Source organism: Amblyomma maculatum, chromosome 6, assembly GCF_055883805.1.
Source record: "Amblyomma maculatum isolate TAMU_Amacu chromosome 6, ASM5588380v1, whole genome shotgun sequence".
In the NCBI taxonomy this organism is placed as follows: Eukaryota; Metazoa; Arthropoda; class Arachnida; order Ixodida; family Ixodidae; genus Amblyomma; species Amblyomma maculatum.
Window position 1 is genome coordinate 43940266 of NC_139349.1, and position 18864 is coordinate 43959129.

Genomic DNA, 18864 nt, shown 5'->3' on the forward strand with positions numbered 1-18864 from the left:
CACGCTGGCACTGGAAAAATGACACGCTTTATCAGGTTATTAATTTATGGCCAGAAAGAAATTAAATGCTGTTTGCAGAAGGCAAGCGACTTCCAGTTGTGTACGAGTGGTAGACGGAGAGCTGAAATGCTAAATAGGCCTAGCTGCAGCTAGCAACCATTCTGCTGACAGCACGCTGATGAATCAAAAGTTCCTGTAATCAGAAAGTACTGTGAGTTTCATAAATATTTAGTGTTGATTCCGCTTCCTGCCAGTTCAGAGAAAATAATAAATCATTCCTGAATAACTCAGCGCACTACGTAAGTAGCAGAAGCCCCACCATCGAACTCAGTTCTACTTTATATTGCTTAAACACTACATTCTGCATTCTAACGCCTTGTTTAATTACAGCTATAGATATGCTCTGCCTAAAGCCATATTAATTGGTTACTCTAATTGTCAGTGCAGCCTACAGCCCCGCGTCTAAGATTTTAGCGTCCTCCGGGCTAACATTTCAGCATTGCTTTGTGTGTGGTTGCGGCTTTGTGAAATTATTGATACTAATGTGATTACTAACTGAAAATATTCTTAAGTCCGCTATTGATGAACTTTGGACAAAGAAATTGAAATATATTGTATAATCCTGCCTCTATACCCGCACACTGACACTAAACCAGTTGATTATTTCCGCTTGTGCTCTCATGGAGTCAAATGAGGAGTCTTGCGTATCGGTTCCAGCAATATTAGCAGCCCTGCATTGTATCACATGCTCTACTTTATGTAAGCAGAAAAAATGCCAATATAGAAACGTCCTTTTATTTTTTTTGTTTCGAATTCTATTTTTTCTGCTGCCGTTAGAATAGTCTTCCACCTGAAAGATACGTCTCTGTGAAACCTATATTCTGATGTCCGCTTTGTGTATGCGCTTCAGAGAGCTGGGAGTTGGATGCCCCATCCTACTTTCTTTTTCTTCATTCTATTTTACAAAACAAATAACAATGTTTGATTTATCTTCACAATGTACAGGCGGCTTCAGTTCAGTGCCTCTCTATAAGGTGCGAGTGTTAATGCCGCGGCGTCTAAAAAAGAAGTTGCAGCTTCATTAGCTGAACGAATCCGAACGTATAACGAAATTGTAAGCGAAAAAAAAAAAAATACGATGAGGTGAAAGATATAGATCTCGGATGTAGAAATATTGCGAAAACGGAATGTTCAGTAAATGAAGCGGTAAGCTTAGGTCTTTTTCCGGTGCGTTGAACCGCACCGTCAATAGACCCTGGAATCCGGACTCAGTATGAAGCACGTGCCAAATTTCACGTATACTTTCTAAATTTTTTTTTTCTTTTTTAGTGTTGCGGTTGGCGGGCGCCTATATACAAAGCCCGACAGCCGATTGCACAGCCGCCGCCGTCAATCACGTCTAGTGGGACACCCGAGCCGGCCGGTTTCATCCCACTAAAAGCAGCAGCTAGAACGTTGCGCCATCCGTTCGTCATTCAATGATTATGCACAAAGAAGAGGATCAGACCTGACCTGACAGCTACTGCGCTAGGGATCGCGCTGACCATTATGTTTTGAGCAATGCTTTTATTTTCCTGCCTCAAATAAAACTCTTATTTTGAGGGATCTCTAAATTTCGAATGATAAAAGACGTAGACGTGCTCTTAGTCATACATTTCACACTGTCACAGTCGGCTCAAACTTCTATTCTAGTTAAAGAGAAAGCGATATTCCCGTCAAACATAAACTGAAGACGATTTCTTATTACAGGCACTGTGGTTTGCGGGGTATTGAGAATTCGGAAGGTGTCTTGAAATGTTCACACATACGCATAATATACCCCCGTATACCCATAATATACCCCCCCCCCCCCCGGCCTTTGCCAAAAGTAACCAGGCTGCATGTTTTGCTTCTGTATTGTATTTTAAAGGCAACATGAATTCCAAGATCACAACTTGTTGAGAAGTGAGGACAGGAGCTCGCCTTTACTTTGCACAGATTTACAGCTCCAGAAGTGGTACGAGTTCTCTGCTACCTGACTGAGAAGCACAACACAGCCTGGTTACTTTTGGCAAAGATGGTACGTTCGTACTTTCGTACGTTCGCGCACACACACACACACACACACACACACACACACACACACACACACACACACACACACACACACACACACACACACACACACACACACACACACACACACACACACACACGCACACACACACACACACACACACACACACACACACACACACACACACACGCACACGCACGCACACGCACGCACACGCACACACGCACACACGCACGCACACACGCACGCACACACACACACACACACATACACACATACATACATACATACATACATACATACATACATACATACATACATACATACATACATACATACATACATACATACATACATGCGTACGTACGTACGTACGTACGTACGTACGTACGTACATACATACATACATACATACATACATACATACATACATACATACATACATACATACATACATACATACATACATACATACATACATACATACATACATACATACATACATACATACATACATACATACATACATACATACATACATACATACATACATACATACGCTGTTGCCCCGAACCTACGTAGTCCGCGCCTAGGAGCTCCCGACTACAAGGAATATCATAGATCCTGTCGCTTGCGTTACTCTTTCAATATGCTCGCTATATACGTCTTGCTCGATTGTTACGACACTGTAGAAGTCATCATCACGTTCGTTTTAGATAGGAAGGGACTTGGGTATTCCATAAAGCAGTATGCTTGCCTTTGACATAAAAAGGGACACCGTAGGGCTTTATGATACCAGCTGTATTGCATTTCATATAAAACGAGCTCCTTTTCTGGATGCTAGTTAGTAAAATTTTCCGCTTCCAGGGGTATTTAATTCATTGTAGATAATAAGAATTAAAGCGCAAAACAAAATTGCAGCATTCCCTGCAAAAAAAACAACAACTTCACACTTTATTCGATTTCGGACAAGCATGTAATTCAGATGCACGATTAAGCGCACCGCCACCAATGCCGTGAATGCTTTTAATGCCTTCCTACTCGGATGCAGAGTTGCTACCGGCACCAAGGGCTTTGATGTCACTACTGCTTGGAGCCCTTTCACTCGTAAATACTTGTATTGTCAAAGTGTTCAGGCTGGTGTTTTTCTAGTTTTTGCCCTTTCAACGGAGAAAAGTTTGAAAGAGAGCGTTGTTATGCTTTTTTTTTTTTATTATGGTCAAGCAATCTGCTGCAACCTGTTTGTCCCCTTGAACGCCTAGTAACATCACAAATGAACATATCGTCCATTAGGTTCATGGTAACCGCTACCAAAGGACGAGAAAACTAAAGCAACAACATCTCGGCACTGCTGGAAGTACTGGACCGAAAGAATAGGAGCTTAGTCTAATGACGCAGAAGGAAGTGGCTGTGGCGAATCACTGAAACCGCGCTGGCGAGGCGTGCCAAAATTCATTACGTGCAGTACACGCCAGGGCAGTGCAAACTGTGCAGAAGTGCCAGAAACAAGGTCAACACCATTTTTTTTTTTTTTGCGTTCTTACTTTCTCGCTGCTCGCGTGGAATAAGCCGAGGGGACCGACTGGCTAGGAACGAAATTCCGAAAGTACACTGCTATAGTGCTCATGACATGCTATTTAGATCTAGCCAGCGGGGCTAGCCATGTCCAGTGTTGTAGGTACGAAGGACCTACAAATGTCTTTCCATGTCTATCTGCAAATTTTTTTGCGTAGTCAATGCAGTCATTAATGCTAAGGAAAGAGCTGACCATTCTTAGTAAGTGCCACAAGAGTGCTACTCGTTGATCATTTGGTTCAGACTCTTTTCTAGAGAAGAAGTAAGCTGATATGGAATTTTGCTGTTTAGCTTCTGCTCTCCATTTTTTTCTTCTCACATAAAGTAATAATTGCAAGCTCCGCCATGGTGGCGCAGTGGTTAGGGAGCTCGACTGCTCTACCCGAAGGCGGCAAGGCGCCCGTGTTCTGCGCGATATCAGTGGACGTTTAAGAACCCCATGTGGTCGACATTCTTGAAGCCCTCCTCTCCACCATTTCTGACTGGGTTTGAAATTTTAACCCCGATAAACAAAACCAAACTGATAATATCATATGAAACATCATTCAGTATGAGGTTAGTGAGCCTCACTGTGGGTTGGTCTTTTTTGGTTTAGTGCTGATGGCAATATAATGGCGAGACTTTGATATTCGGATAAAACTGGGCGACGCAGATGATCTTGATGACTCTATACTAACAATGGTGCAAAATATAGGCCATCGTTACGAGGCTTAGTGGAGCAAGCCACGTCCTAAGATCCTCGTGCACTGAACTGATTGGTATGGGTATTTTGCGGTATCTTCATACCAGCTCGAGTTATGATAACTCACAGAGCTTCAGAGCAGTCATTAAATGAACAAATATTTTGATGGAACGGTTACCGTTTTCAGCAGCTCACGTAAGCTGGTCGTTGTTATAAAACAAAAAACAAAAACATGCTGGTTTGAAGTATTGTATTCCTTGTTTTTGAAGTTAACTTCCACAATTATGCACTGCCTCTTTAAACGTCGTGACTCTATGCACTATAGAAAGAATATAAGCGGGGGACTGAAAATTAGCCTGAAAGTAGAGTCGTTACCGCACTCTGTGTATGTGGCCCACGCCGCCCTGGGTAGCCGCGTTTCACGCTGTCAGAAAGTCACAACTTCATTAGTATCTGCAATCACTCAAAGGGGCGGTAATTAACTGTACTGGCATCTTTACCCTGTTTCTGCGCTCTCAATAACGGATATTAGTATTGTTCTCTGTATAAAAGGGCTTAACTATCATGGAAATACTGAAATATTATGAATAGCACTCCATTGTGGCCGAATATATCTTGCATCCTCTGACGATCACTGGGATCAATGTTACTACATTTTAGAAGCTCATTTTATTAACCTGTTCAGAATATTATGTAACATCCGGCACCTACAGTTAACAGTAAGCTATTTGCGATGCCATGCGCTCGAGAATTTCAGAAAAGCAGAACCCCTGCTTGCATGCACCGCCCTTATAGTGACAGATACTGCCATCAGTGAGTGTTAACGATTTTATTGTGTTGTTGAAAGCCCGGTGCCCTTTGATATACTTTACCAGCTAAAACATAGCGCCACATGTTGGGATATCTAACATTGACTATGAGGCGTCAAACCTAAGAGTAAAAGGAGCGCCATGAAAGCGCCGCCAGCAATGTCGATATCGTGACAAAAACTGTTATCAGATGAAGTGGAGATCTGCATTTTAACTTTGACGTCATGACGACCGCAAGTGGGAATTGGAGTTAGCGTTGAATATTTTTCTCAGAATAAAACAGTACGATACTATTAGCCTGCTCCGATCTTTTCCAAAGCAAAGCATGCTCTAATAACGTGGAATTCTTGAAATAGCCGCGACAAGGAACTTGGAGGAAGCGACTTGAAGAATTTTAAGAATGGCTTCAAATACATATTTACAGGTGTTGCAATTTCGTTCGTCGAATACTATGAGGCAGATGTGTGGAAAAGAAAGGTTGGTCTCTTGAACAAACAACAAAGACTTATACGCCTTTGTTGTTTGTGCCAAGTGAGCGCATGATGAAAGGAATGCAGCTTTAAGCCATCATTTGGGATAAAGACTGCGAAATTTTAAACTGAACAATGCTGATATTTCTCATAATTATGGCAGAAACCATGGGGACTGATAGGCGCATAAATGCTTGGATTCCTCCGATAATGTCACAGCATATAGGAGGTGCCATTTCATGATTAAAAAAAAAAATAGGGAAATTGCTGAGATGAGCACAGCTTTAAAGACCTCCAACGAAACGTTCGTATAATGAACCGTTTGGTAGAAAAGATTTAGAAAGTTAGCAAGAAGTGCCCTCATGGGACGATAAGAGAGAGAGAGAAAAATCTTTTTTGCGTATAAGTGCTGTTGTTATTGGGCGGCTGAGTCCTTCTGTGGCCTCCATGTGGTGGCGACTCCTAGGGCCCAGTTGACCAGGTTCCCTGTATATTCTTTTCGGGTCTTGTAAACAGTTAACACCATCGCTCCAAAGAGGGGGCTGGCAATAGCATGTTGAGTAAGGGCTCGCGCTCAGACCGCCAGAGAATTATTACATACTCGAATATACTGGCATCAGGTCAAAACTTTTTTCCTATCACCTGAGAGCAAGCTACCTGCAATGGTTTGTACCTAAGGAATACGTCTGACGTGGGGTAGTGTATTATTTTTAAGTAGCAAATAAAGATAGTGGAAAGAGAATAGCGGGAAATAATTTAGTGGTAGAAATATCAGCGCAGGTTATTCAGTAATGGGTTTTTCACATGTTGGGATAACATTCACAATAGCGGCTACGGGGAGGCAATGATTTGCTATATTTACAATGAGAACGAACTCACGCAGTGGGCTCTCCGAAATTAGTTATAACATATCCCGCGCTTTAAAACGTTTTTATTTCAACGCAAACCAATGAGACTTGCGGCACTTGTCTATTTGCTTTTGTTGTCTATCATCAGGTCTTGATGTGTGCTTTTTACTGGTATCCGTATTGTCCTGCTATGCGTTGTTTAGTCATAATGCCATTTTCCATTGTCCTTAATGCACCGAAAACAAGTGTAAACAGTAGGATAAGAGTGCGGGCTGTGTTGCGCTGGTTTACATGCATAAGCGTAAACAATCCGAGTTTCTTTTTTTGCTTTTTCACTTCATTTTTTCTTTCCTTCAAACGAGACAAAACAGACGCAAAGTGAAAGGCAGACTAGAAATTTAATATGATACATTGTTTAAACCTAGCCAGAGCATCTCGCCCAGAGAGTTGAGTGTGCACGCCCTCCTCATTAACTTGTGCTGACACCCTGTATGCACGTAGCGTGTCTTCTAAACAACGCACCCTCCACCTCCGAACACGCCTGTTGTCTGCCGCAGCGCCCCCTTCGTTCCTTGTCTCCCTGCCGGAGACGGGCGGCAGCCTCCGCAACGCAAGCACCGTGTCGCTCGAGTGCGTGGTCGAGTGCGACCCGGTGTGCGAGGTCCGCTGGCTGCGCAACAACGAGTCCCTGGATGAGTCGCCCTTCTTCCACGCCAGCCACGCGGTGCGGCCCGAGGGCGCCGGACACTTCCACTCGGTCGCCTCGCTGCTTTCGTGGAACATGAGCCAGCTGCCTCCCTCCTCATTCGACTACAACACGTTCACGTGCCAGAGCAGCGACAATGCCGTCGGACCGGGAGTCTCGAGCACCATGCTCTTCCGGGTAGAATGTGAGTGAGAGTGCCCGGGAGGGCCACCCTTTTTCCACGTAGTAGAACATGCCGTTCCTAATACGCATTTAGTTTAATGCTCGTTTTCTAGAAGGGTCCTTGAAATAAGTCCTTTTCTCAGAATTGCTTGCCGTCACCGCTGCAACTCGCGCAACTGGCACAGAGTAAAATTTCAAATTTTATTGATAAGCGAACCGGATTTCAAACAAGACAAATTGAAAGCAAAAGTAAGAGAAGAAAGGGAAATAAGCCAGTTTTTTCCTCAAATTATAAAGAAATTAGAGCAACTTGTGACCACACTGTGCTCATTCTTCCCAAGTGATTGGATTCTCCATTGTTTCGCTGTATGTACTTAAGGCATAACTGCTTAGATCATGTTCCTTACTGAAGCGAAAAACATCTAAGACGTTTTTAGTGTTAAATGACTACTTAGCGAGGACTGACCGGCTCATCAATCCGGCGCGTCTCTAATTCAATTCAATTCAACACCATAAGGATATGAGGTGAGTCGACAAAAAGGCAGAATAAATGTTTGAAACAAGTCGACGCATCCTACAAATAGTTGATTGACAGCAGTGTAGGAAGCGTGCATGAAGTTATGCATGCTGGGTAATCCTCCATGTAGTTGTTGGCAGCATACGACGTGCGGCGCAGGGAGATTTCAGAGAATGGACCGAGTGCCTTGCGTTTTCGACGATCCACCAAGCAAACACGCGGTGCCCTACGTGCGTGCAAGATCTCGACAGATTACAGACGAAGGCATGAGTGGACGCTGTGGCCTGAAGATCTGTCGCGGACGACTGCACTATGCGTCTAGACTTGTGGCCGCCCATAGACATCGCGGACATATATCTTTTCTAGTTCTGGCGACTAGTCGATCTCGCGCCTTTTGACCCGTGTGACTCATGCGTGTCGGCATAGTTCAGAGAGCTCCTATCCCACATTATATATTTTTGGAATTGCGAAGAAGCATCATCTACGCGCATTCCATGCCAGCATGTAAACGTGGGTGTATTGCAGTGCGGTGCTGCGTCGTCTGCTGACAATGATGACAACGCGGCGGATTACTCTGCATACATCGCTTCATGCATGCTTCCTATAATCAGGAATATTTAACCGTATTTCTAGACACATATGCAAATGGCCAGAGTGAACAGTGCATTCTAGGACACCGCTTTTGAAATGGGAGGGTGAGATAAGAATCCAGCCTTTACATGTCAACTTCGCCCAGAGAAAGTTTAGTTAGAAATCGCTTCGCTAGATGGCGCCACGTATTCCAGTGCGTGGAATTCCAGCTTGACAGCGCCGCGTAAAAACTTTAGAGCATTTTTACACAACGTCCTATGGGGTGATCCCGAAAGAGTTAAGGGCCCTTAAAAACCGATTTATATAGTCCGCTCTTGGCCACGCTGGCAAGTTCGTCTGGGACGATGCTAAAAACTTGGACAACAAACATCACTGTGCGGCTCATGGCAGGCGTTGGCGAGTACAAAGCAACAACGCCAAGCACGTCTGCCATTTACAAAGACAAAATGAGCCAAACAAGTGCGTTAGCAAGTTATGATAGGCATAACCCCGTTAAACCTGGGGAATTCTTTTTCGCTTGCACCTGTTTTAACCGGACTGTACTTTATTGTCACTTATCCGCACGCTGATCTTGCAAGACAATACATAAAGCATAACTTACCACGAAAGCATTGCGTACCACTAGCAGTGAAGCGCTGAGAATTTTTATGTCCTTGTAAGCCGCTAAAACGAATAGTTAACTCAACATATAATTGAACACAAATTAAGCATGCGCACTGCATTGCAGAGGCAAACGAACCGGTATTGATCGAAATGAGTTTAAGAGCTTTGCACATATAAAATGCAACAAACCACTAGCATGTTTTCGTTGCGTATATGTTTATTCATATGTGAGCGAAAATGATGGCAAAATTTGAGATAACAGAGGTCGAACATCCGCAAGAAAGATTCATTTAAAATGTTTATGCTAAAATTGCTTACTTACTTAAAGGAGTTTCAAATCTCTGTATCCTCAAATATCTCTATACCTAAATGGTTCTGAACTCACATGATCTATCACATTCATATAATGCTGCTCCAAACACTTGCTTAAAACGCTGAGTCCGCGCTCTTCGATCTGCATATGCGACACCTGTCACCATTCCATTTCTTTGATAGAACATTTGAAGCACCTGACGTTACTCGTGATCTGTATGAAAGTCAATTTCCGCTATTATGTTTTTCCTAGCTACAAGTAAATGGAGCGACATTTCGAAGCACTGGAAACCTGAAAAATTTGGAGCACACTTAAGCCTCGCATATAAGCGTTATGACGCAAAAGCGTAAGCTACCACGCGACATATAAATCGCCGCTTTAACTGTGACGCATGAGCCTGCCTGCATGACCTAGGGTGAGCGGAAGTGTCTGCCTCAGAATGCAGGAAACCTGGCAGGCTGACTCTTATTCCTCCTTCAGACCTCAAATCAGCAAAGCGAGTTGGCAGTCCCTCAGAACTTTCAGCTGTTATGTCGTTCAAACCATCGAAGAATCAGTAGTCGCCTCTGTCCGTTGCCAGCTACTGCCAGCGCCATATGGCTAGGAAATTTAGTTGCAAGTTGCAACAAAGCTGTTTTCAATAGCATAAAAGTTTCGCTGCTCGTGAAATGTATGAAGTTTATTTATAAGCATGAAATTTTTTTAATTCAAATAAATTTTGGATTATATACATGGAGTAGCAACGAACCACAGGCAGAGACTCATGGCAAAATGAGGGATTTGTAAAATCCCGTTCAAGGGAGAGATAAGATTTAATGTTTTGGGGAAAAGCAGAGATCAGCAAGGAATAAAAACAGAAACAGAAACGTAGATTTTTCGTGTAGTTTTGCGGACAGTGACGAAAGATCTCTGTATCATACACACTCCTGCTTGCTTGTGCTTTTTATTTCTCTCCATTTACTGACATGAGCCAGCATTATATATACAATGTGCGAAAACAGGCCACCATGATGCTTAGAGAGCGAGATGGCTTTTAACAACTCCAACTTGTATCCCACAAAACGCACAGAAAAGATGCGCGTGAAGCTTGAAGGAGAGTCTTATAGGCTGAGAGCAAAAAATAAATTTTAACCAAAACGAATCCTTGGAACCCTGCTCTGCGGGGAACAGTAGAACAAAGTTGATGCATTAAGAGCTTGTGTTCCTTCGACACAGCTAACCACAATAACAACCACGAAGCAACGCTATTTTAGGCAAGTCAAACTAAATTTATGTACTCTTGGCTCTTTTACAGAAAGAAGGGAATTTATTTATGAACTAAATTTTTTTCCGTGCATATTCGATGTTGTACCTTTTATTGTGTCTTTCTGCAGGCGACCCCTGCCTGCAAAATATACCACCAGCCTCGATTGTTCTTATGCATTCAATGGAAACGAGAGAGGTGCCGGACAGCGTGCAACGTTATTATGTCGCCTTCGTTAGTTGCAGTGTAGCGGAATTCAATACCAGTGGACGGCCTTCTAGACAACGTTTTCATGCCCTAGAAATCTTTTAAAAAGCGAGAAGCTTATGCGAACATTAATAAACTTGTAAGCCGAGTAAGGATGAAACGTAGGATAAAAAAAAACAAAAACAAAAAGCAATGTAGCTATGGGTGTTACGGAGACAGAACCGGGAGGTTGTTTACGTAGTCACATCGCTGGTTGAAAAAAAAACAATGTGACTTCATTAAGCTCTCGATTCTAGCGGGTGTACGATGGCACTGCAAGCAATCTGAGCCGAACAGCGTTGCCACTCAGGGCATAACGGAGGCTCAGGGGTGGTGTGAAGTGAGGCAAACAAAGCGTAACCCTGCGGGTGATAGTAAACGGACCATGCTATTTGCTTCTAAATTTTTTCATGCTTTGCTTAATTGAAATTGACAATCGTGGTATGTGTGAACCGGTAGTGCCATTTTACATGAACAATTATTGTTTGCTTATCTCTAGGGCAGAAGTGATTTAAATTGGAACGGAAAACCCTGCTCCGTTTACTTATGTCCGCACCTTAGCCAATCTTGAAGATATCTGCCCTTAGAGGTTCGGCTCAAATGTTTGCCCCAACAGGGTGAAGAAAGGCTTAGTACCTGAAGTAAAAAGCGTAAGAAATAAGATAGAAGAGGCCGAATAAAATGTAATTTTACTTTCGAAATTATATTTTGACTCTGGAAGACATGTTTTCCTAACATTAAGCCTGGTGTGCACATTCTTACTTCCTCCTACGCTCAACCCCTGTGCGCTTGAACGCAGAGCGTTGAACCACAGGACGTATTACTGGAGTAGTTATTCATTTGTGCTCGGTTCGTTGCATTTGTCAGTTATGCGACATCTATGTCGAAAGCAGAAATGTTTCTTAAACATCGCTGCTGACAGCTTCTTAGATAGACTGCTCGTAGCATTCGAACAACTAGTCCGAAGATTTGTAGGTCACAGCTATATTTAGATTATGATCTATAGCCTCAGGTAGTTACAGTAAATGTCAACTCATTATATTGACTTTGTTGCTTATAGATTTGAGAATATGTCGAGGAAAAATATAAAACTATCAAATGCTTTATTCATCGATGCTCTCACATGCGTTCCCTGTTTCCAACTTGCGTCTGGGTATAAAACTGAAGGAAGAAGGGTAAAGTTAATAAAAATTCTATGATATCTATGCTTCTGAAGAAAAAAGTGTGAATGGCTTTACTTTCATATCTGAACAGCCGACATGACAGAAATTTTGTAAGACATGACCGTTCAATCAGCACCGCTAGAAATATTTACCACAAAAGCATATTTCTCGGCATGCGCTAAATTTCCACTCCAATGCCTTCTAGAAGGAAAACCAATTTCAAAAACGCCGAGAACAAACCTTCCAACAGAATTCTTGTTCATTTAGAGTGTCGGTGCCTCTCATAGCAAGACGCGGAGTTTCTTGCGGGACCTCAGGAGTCAAGCACGAAGGCGTGCCTAATTTGCCCCCAGCACGCGACATAACGAATGGAACGCCGAAAAGAGGTTCAGCGCCCAGAGCAAGAAGCGATAAAAGTGGGGAACTACGCCTCTACGGCTGCTTTTTTTTTTTCCTTTTCCACAGTCCTGCTTTCTGCGGCATAGCTTCGGCACTTGCTCACACTGCTGGAACGGCGACAGTGGCGCGGTTTTATGAGTGTGCCGTCAGAAGCCGTAGAGTACGCCGTTTCGTTCGCTTTGCTCGTTGTCTTTGCTGCAGTCCCCGTATACAGACCCCGGGGTCGTCATTTGCGCTGGACGCAGACAATAAAGTAGCAAAAACAAAAAGGTCAAAGCAAGAGAAACTAGCCGCTCTTCTAGCTTTTTTTCTCGTATTCTGGTGCCTTGGCTATCCATTCGTTTCTGCTCCCGACTTTATCTTTCACGCCTTTAGTTGCTTGGAGCTCGAGGTCGAGCCATCTAACCCGACTCCTGGCCTGCCATGATCGGCACACATTTTCGGAAATGTCTCGACCACATTCTGCGAGCAATGCCTGAGGGGAGAGGAGGTACACATACGCTTGGCGTGTCCTTTTGCGCAAATGAGAAACGAGAAGAGATGAGGACCAAAAAGGCAGGAGCAGTTGCTGATGTCAAAATAAAGGAAATATAGACGGTAATCTATAAAAGGAAAAGGTAACAATGCGTTGAACTGAGGGTGATGCCGATGCGCGTGAATGGCGGCAATAAAAAAAAAAAAAAAAAACCCGTGCGCTGAGAAAAAGGCGGTGGCAAAGTAGGTGACAGCATCTGAAAAGAAAACTGTCGGAGGTTCCTAGTTCCAGGCAGGGGAAAAAGAAAGAATGAAGGGTTATAAAAGTGAAATCGAGTTTCCGCCTTTCGATCTGCGCCGCGAGGCAGGAGGAACTTGTCAAGTTTCGACGGCGAACAGGGCAACCGTCGGAAAAGAAATGCCGTGCCCTGCACGCTATCACTTCTTTGCTCGCTCCCCTTCCTCCACTCTCTCTTCACCTTTTTAGAATGCATGTAGTCGTCAGAATAAAGCCAAATTTGGATGCTGAGAAAGAGTAAACATATCAGAAAAAAAAATACCGAGAAAGATCGACAGATGACTTCACCAAATTTGTTCTTTAAAAGTACACTACTACCTTTCTCTTTGAATTTGTGAAGGCGTCGTTTTATTTATCGCCATTCTTAGACGCAGTAGCAACTGATGATCGGGAGTCTGATCGTGTGCTCTATCCGGTCGTACTTTTATTTTTTTTTTCCTCTGCAAGCCCATAGAGCCCTCAGAGCCGAGCCAACGTTTCATTAAGGGACTTGTCTTCGTCCTGATCAATGAGGAATTAGTATGCTTGTGGCAGTATCTGGCTCACAAAGAGGCCCCAGTTTTTTTTTTCTTGACGTTTTCATCGTAATGGTTTAGCATTGACATAAAAACAAAATATGCAGGGTAAGAAAGCATGTTGAATCTATCTCAACCGATTTTGCGTCAAGTAGAAATAAAAAGGGTGGGCACAGGACAGGGCGGCGAAGTGCAGAGGGTAGGGAGGATGGGAAAAGACAAGGAAGAGCTGTGTACTTAAAGAAACAAAAAGGAGATACCTAATGTCAGTCTGCAAGGGTATTGCGCAAGAGCGCTAATGGCTCCCATTGGCCGGCTCCCCAGCGAATACTATTCTGAGCACATATACTGTTATTCGCCTAATCAATTGTTACTGAATTTTTGTCTGTGTTATACATACTCATGAACGCACAGTAGTAAGCCACAAGATTATTTAAAGCAAAAATTGATGTAGATTTAGAGCCGCGTTTTAACAGAGCCTCTAAGCTAAGTCCGAGGCAGAGCTCTACTCCTTTCTCCGAGACACGTAAGACCGATGCCCACAAGTACTAATGTCGAGCCCTAGAAACACGTTAGTGAGAGTGCGCCGAGAATGAAGATGCGCCTTCCCTGTGTGTGTTTGACAGAGATCCCCGCCCGCACGTTTTCCAAGTAGGACGAAATGTCGTTAGAAGGCAATCTATGTGCGACGGCTGCACGTTCGCCGGTTCATTCCAGTGCTCCCGAGGTACAGTGGCCGAGAAACAACTGTGCACTAAAGAAATATTAAAGGGCTGAATACGCTGCTATCTCAATCTCGGAAAAAATAATAGAAAACCTTCACTTGTGCTACGTTTCACATGACGTGGACTTACGGTCAAATTATATGTTATTGTCAGGAAGATAAATGATAAGTCAACGCACCTGCTTCTCGAAACGCTAGCACTGTTTTTTTTTACCTAAGAGGATGTAAGTGCCTTGCTTCCGCTAACATAACTGGTACAATATATCAGTCTAGAGCGTTGCAATTTTACGCTCAGATAAATCAGAACGGAAGGCTTTTGCGTTCTTTTACAACGCAAAACTAATTTACATTAGACTGACACTTAAGCAAACAGAGACAAAATAGACCTTGTGAATACGTTATGTCCCATACTGAATAATCGGCTTATGTCGTACGAAATCAGCAAAGTTCAGTAAATTCTCCCCATGAAAAAAAAAAAATTAAAAATTCTACCAATGTCGCTAAAGTCAACCTTGCAATATGAAATGTTCCCCTTTGTGCGCAGGCTTTGCACAAAGATAATTTTCTTTTCGCAAGAGATTTTAATTTGTGCGCTCTGAGCTCGTTTCGTGCAATGCACGAAACAGCGCGGGAAATTCGAAAATAATTCGGAAAGCATTTCTTGGTCTTTGGCTACTGTTGGAGCAGAAACGATGTGTAAATCCATACAGCAGGCTGAACTAATTTCGATTAGTGATTTTGGGCTCATTGCAGCAAATATTCTTGCTTCGCCAGCTAGGCTTACTCAACCGAGAATGCATGCACTGCATAAAAGCAGTGCAGTAACACACAGTAAGAGCTACACATATAAGGAGCGTTGCCACAATGGTGTGTATGATGACGTTGCATGAACGAGCCCAGGCTAATTACTGCTAGACCCGTAAGCCCAAGAAAGATGTTACTAAACATGCAGTCAAGAAGTTCATCCTTAATGAAGGAAATAAAAGCTTGCATACACATGAAGCTAATTCCAAAAGAATGGGGAAACTAGACTAAGTCTGTTCATTGTTCGAGGAGATTCAGAATTCCCAATGATGACGCAGATGTAGTCATATATGTAGCTTTCTGAATGGTGATTGTATAATTGCGGCTGCCTCTTAGATCCAAATTATATACTTCGGGGACTAAATTTCTCTCATCAATATTATGTGGCTATAGTTGATGAGTGAGAAAAATCAGAGTATTAGACGTGAGGGATGCTATATCCGAATCAGTACCGCCGCAGTGCTCGGGCTTTTGTTACAGCTCGTAGCGCCTACATATTACCGCTTGTAGCTTTTTTTGTGGTATACGTAAGAAGGGCCGTTCTTGTTATCCAAGAGGTTTGCATATAGAACGCCATACCTACTAACGCGCACTAAGGGAAGTATTAAAACCTGCTCATCACGGAAGAGCAGTACTTCAAGCATAGATGCCGATTCACTGTGTGCAGCAGAAGTTTTCGAAACAGCCAAAAGAAACATATAAAAAAAAAATTAATCTTCGTGTGATTTCGAGCGGCACATAAAAGAGAAAACTGGAAGGAAATCATGGCTCACCATCTATGGATTATGGGGTTTAACGTTCAAAAAAAGCTCAGGCTACAAGGGACGCCGTTGTGAAGGGCTTGGGATAATGTCTACCACCCGAAGCTGATTTTTTATGCCTGCTTTAGCCTTTCATTGTAAATGACAGCCTGGCGTTTCGCCTCCATAAAATAGTGATCGCCGAGGCCGGGGTCGAAAACGACTCGAATGCAGGTGACCCAAACGCTGAACGGGCTTGTCGGAGCCGCAGGTAATAAAAAATCCAGGCGTTGAGTAATAACGTTGTCAGATAAAAACCGGGAACAAAGAGCTGAAAGATCGTTTTCGGCGGCTCATTTTGGCGAATTCCTGGAAAGGTGTTTGACAACCGACAAAAATCTAGTCAGAAAAGAAATGTTGTCAATGAATCTGTAAAGATAAATAGAAAAACTGCAACATTCTAAAAAAAAATTCTGTGTATCAGGTTTACAGAATTTTGTTTCAAACATTTTAATTAATGCTGAAGCGCTGAATGCGTGCTTTTCTAGTGTTAGAAGGGAAAGCAAAAAAAAAAAAAAACACAAATACTGGTCGCCCTATCTACCTCAAAACCACATACCAGCGCCTCGCCGTGGTAGTGCACGTTGTTAAGGCAGTCAACTATTTTGCTTAAGGGCCCAGTATTGAATCTTGGTCGCAGCAGCCACTTTCGATAGAGGCAAGACGCCAGTGTACTGTGCCATGTCAGTACATGTTAAATACCACATGGTGGTCGAAATTTTCGGAGCCCTCCACTTCGGCCTCTCTGATCTCCTGAGTCGCTCTGAAAGTTAAATCCTACTAACCAAACATAACCAAACCAAACCAAACCAAATCATTTGCCAGCAGAGCAAGCTCTTAAGCAGTGTGGAGGCCTGGCTGAGATTGTATAGTAGAAACTATTGTTGCAAACTGCATATCTTGTTACATTCGCGTCATCGACATGACAAATGCAGCACACACGTCTACGTCTAAGCGATTTGCACGGGCGTAATATGTTTCTTGAGCAAGTACTTTTATTATTTTACAGAACTAGTTCTATTAGGTGCCTCCCACTCGATTGCACCTTGTCCAAATAAAATCACGCACAGAATAATCCAAGTAAAGTCTGAGTCTTGAATTTCGACTTGCTGTGCCTTATCCTCTCCCAAAGCTCGTAAATGTATCCTTGCGAATTTGCGCTCTTTGCACTTTTTGAGTTCGCTGCTGAGTCGTTTTGAGTGCCGTCGACAGACAATTGAAAGAGAATTCAGATGACCATATGTAGTTATTCGTGTGTTCGCCATGGTCGCATGAACTGCAGCAAGAAAATAGCATTTCAAGTAAACCACGCACTTGATTGGTTGTTCATGCAGCCAATCATATACTGAATTTAGGAGTTGTACTGTTTGCAGACCCTCCCGAGAAGCTCCATGTGTCGGTGGTGCAACTGGACCTGTCCGAGGGTGAGGTTCCACCCCGCGAAGTGAGTTGTTCGGCGTCGGCGCACCCAACCGCCGAGTACCAGTGGCGGCTGGGCGCGCTCACCGTCTCGCGGGGACCGACGCTGCTCTTCAACGCCACTGCCTCGCGCGACATGGCCGGAAACTACACGTGCGTCGTCAGCAACCGGCACGGCCGCGCCATGGCCGCCACGCTGGTCACCGTCAGACGTGAGTTGCTCAGCACTCTTGTCTGTCCACTTCATTCCGTATGACACGAACCCGGGGAAGGGTGTGGGCTAGGTTCGGCACGCAGTTTTGAAGAGGGGAGACAAACAACCTCCTCCTACGTGTTTGAAAATATTGCTGCTCTAGTTAACGTTACATGGCACTTAAAGATTGGATAAATGGACACGATTTCTGGCCATGTGATTGCGTGTAGCGGGTTCGGGGTATCTCAGAAGCAAGGAATCGTGTAAGATAGGTAGGGGCGGTTGAAACTTACCCAACAGTTTCTCCTTCGGAATTAATTCCTCGAAAATATGGTTACAAAACTGGCTTCTTTGCCTACCGAGCGTAAATAATTAGAAAAAAACCTTGTCCACTCAAATAGAGCTACTGCTGTGCATAATACAATCCATGATTGCTACATTTTATTTTTTAGCTGATCCTATAGAGATGGGTTTGTTTTTCTCGCGTTTGTATAGGCAGTCAGCTTCTGTGGCCTATTTTCAGAATGTAAGTTGGAAAGCAGGACCAGTGCATGGATACTCGAAGAATAACTCAAACAAGCTAACGTTTACTTGCGCCCCTATAGATATCTCCCTGTTCTAAAAAAGCACATGACGATAAGGCGAAGTGTTCTGGTGTGCCAAACTTCCCATATTCCCTTTTGCAACCGTTTATTTCCTTCCGCCTTTCTTTTCACAATGCCAGCTTATTTGGTGCGTAATACTCAGTGTGTCCTTAAGTGCCAGCTGCGGAACGTTTCGCCCGCCCCACGAGTGACACCTAATTCGTACGTTTTTGGTCAGATTTGTTGTATTTAGCATACGAAAGACTTCTTTCGATGGCAAAGCACAATGGATAATGCGGATTTTGTTTTGCCGGGGCTGCACATGACTGGTTCAAGGTTGAAAGCTTACTCGCATCTCGTAAGCCTACACGCTGTCCTCATGGTACATCCGAGGGGCGCGTATACATTGCACAGACATTTTAATACATCATGCAGCAAAGCGTGATACAAGGCCACATCAGTTGCCTAGCCATCTCCGAAGCAGCCTTAGCGCATTTCAGTGGCTGCCCCAAGATTGCGTGAAAGTTGCCATGAACCAGGCGTGGTTGCCCTAAGCTATAGCCTGTGTCATCCTTCGCAAATCCCTTCGAGGAAACGGGCATCAGAGGAAGAAATCTGAACATCCTAAACGCAGTCTTCAAGCTATTAGTCGGCAAGCAGTTATAGAAGT

General features: G+C 43.6%; 1 protein-coding gene across 1 annotated transcript in view; it reads left to right on the forward strand.

The window, feature by feature from the left end:
- The window catches only part of LOC146185624 (B-cell receptor CD22-like), a 256315-nt gene that overhangs the window by 210589 nt on the left and 26862 nt on the right, over positions 1-18864 (forward strand). The window contains exons 8-9 of the mRNA XM_084606536.1: positions 6998-7330; positions 17372-17629. Coding sequence (XP_084462662.1) covers positions 6998-7330; positions 17372-17629 — 591 coding nt within the window. The remainder of the gene's footprint in view (positions 1-6997; positions 7331-17371; positions 17630-18864) is intronic.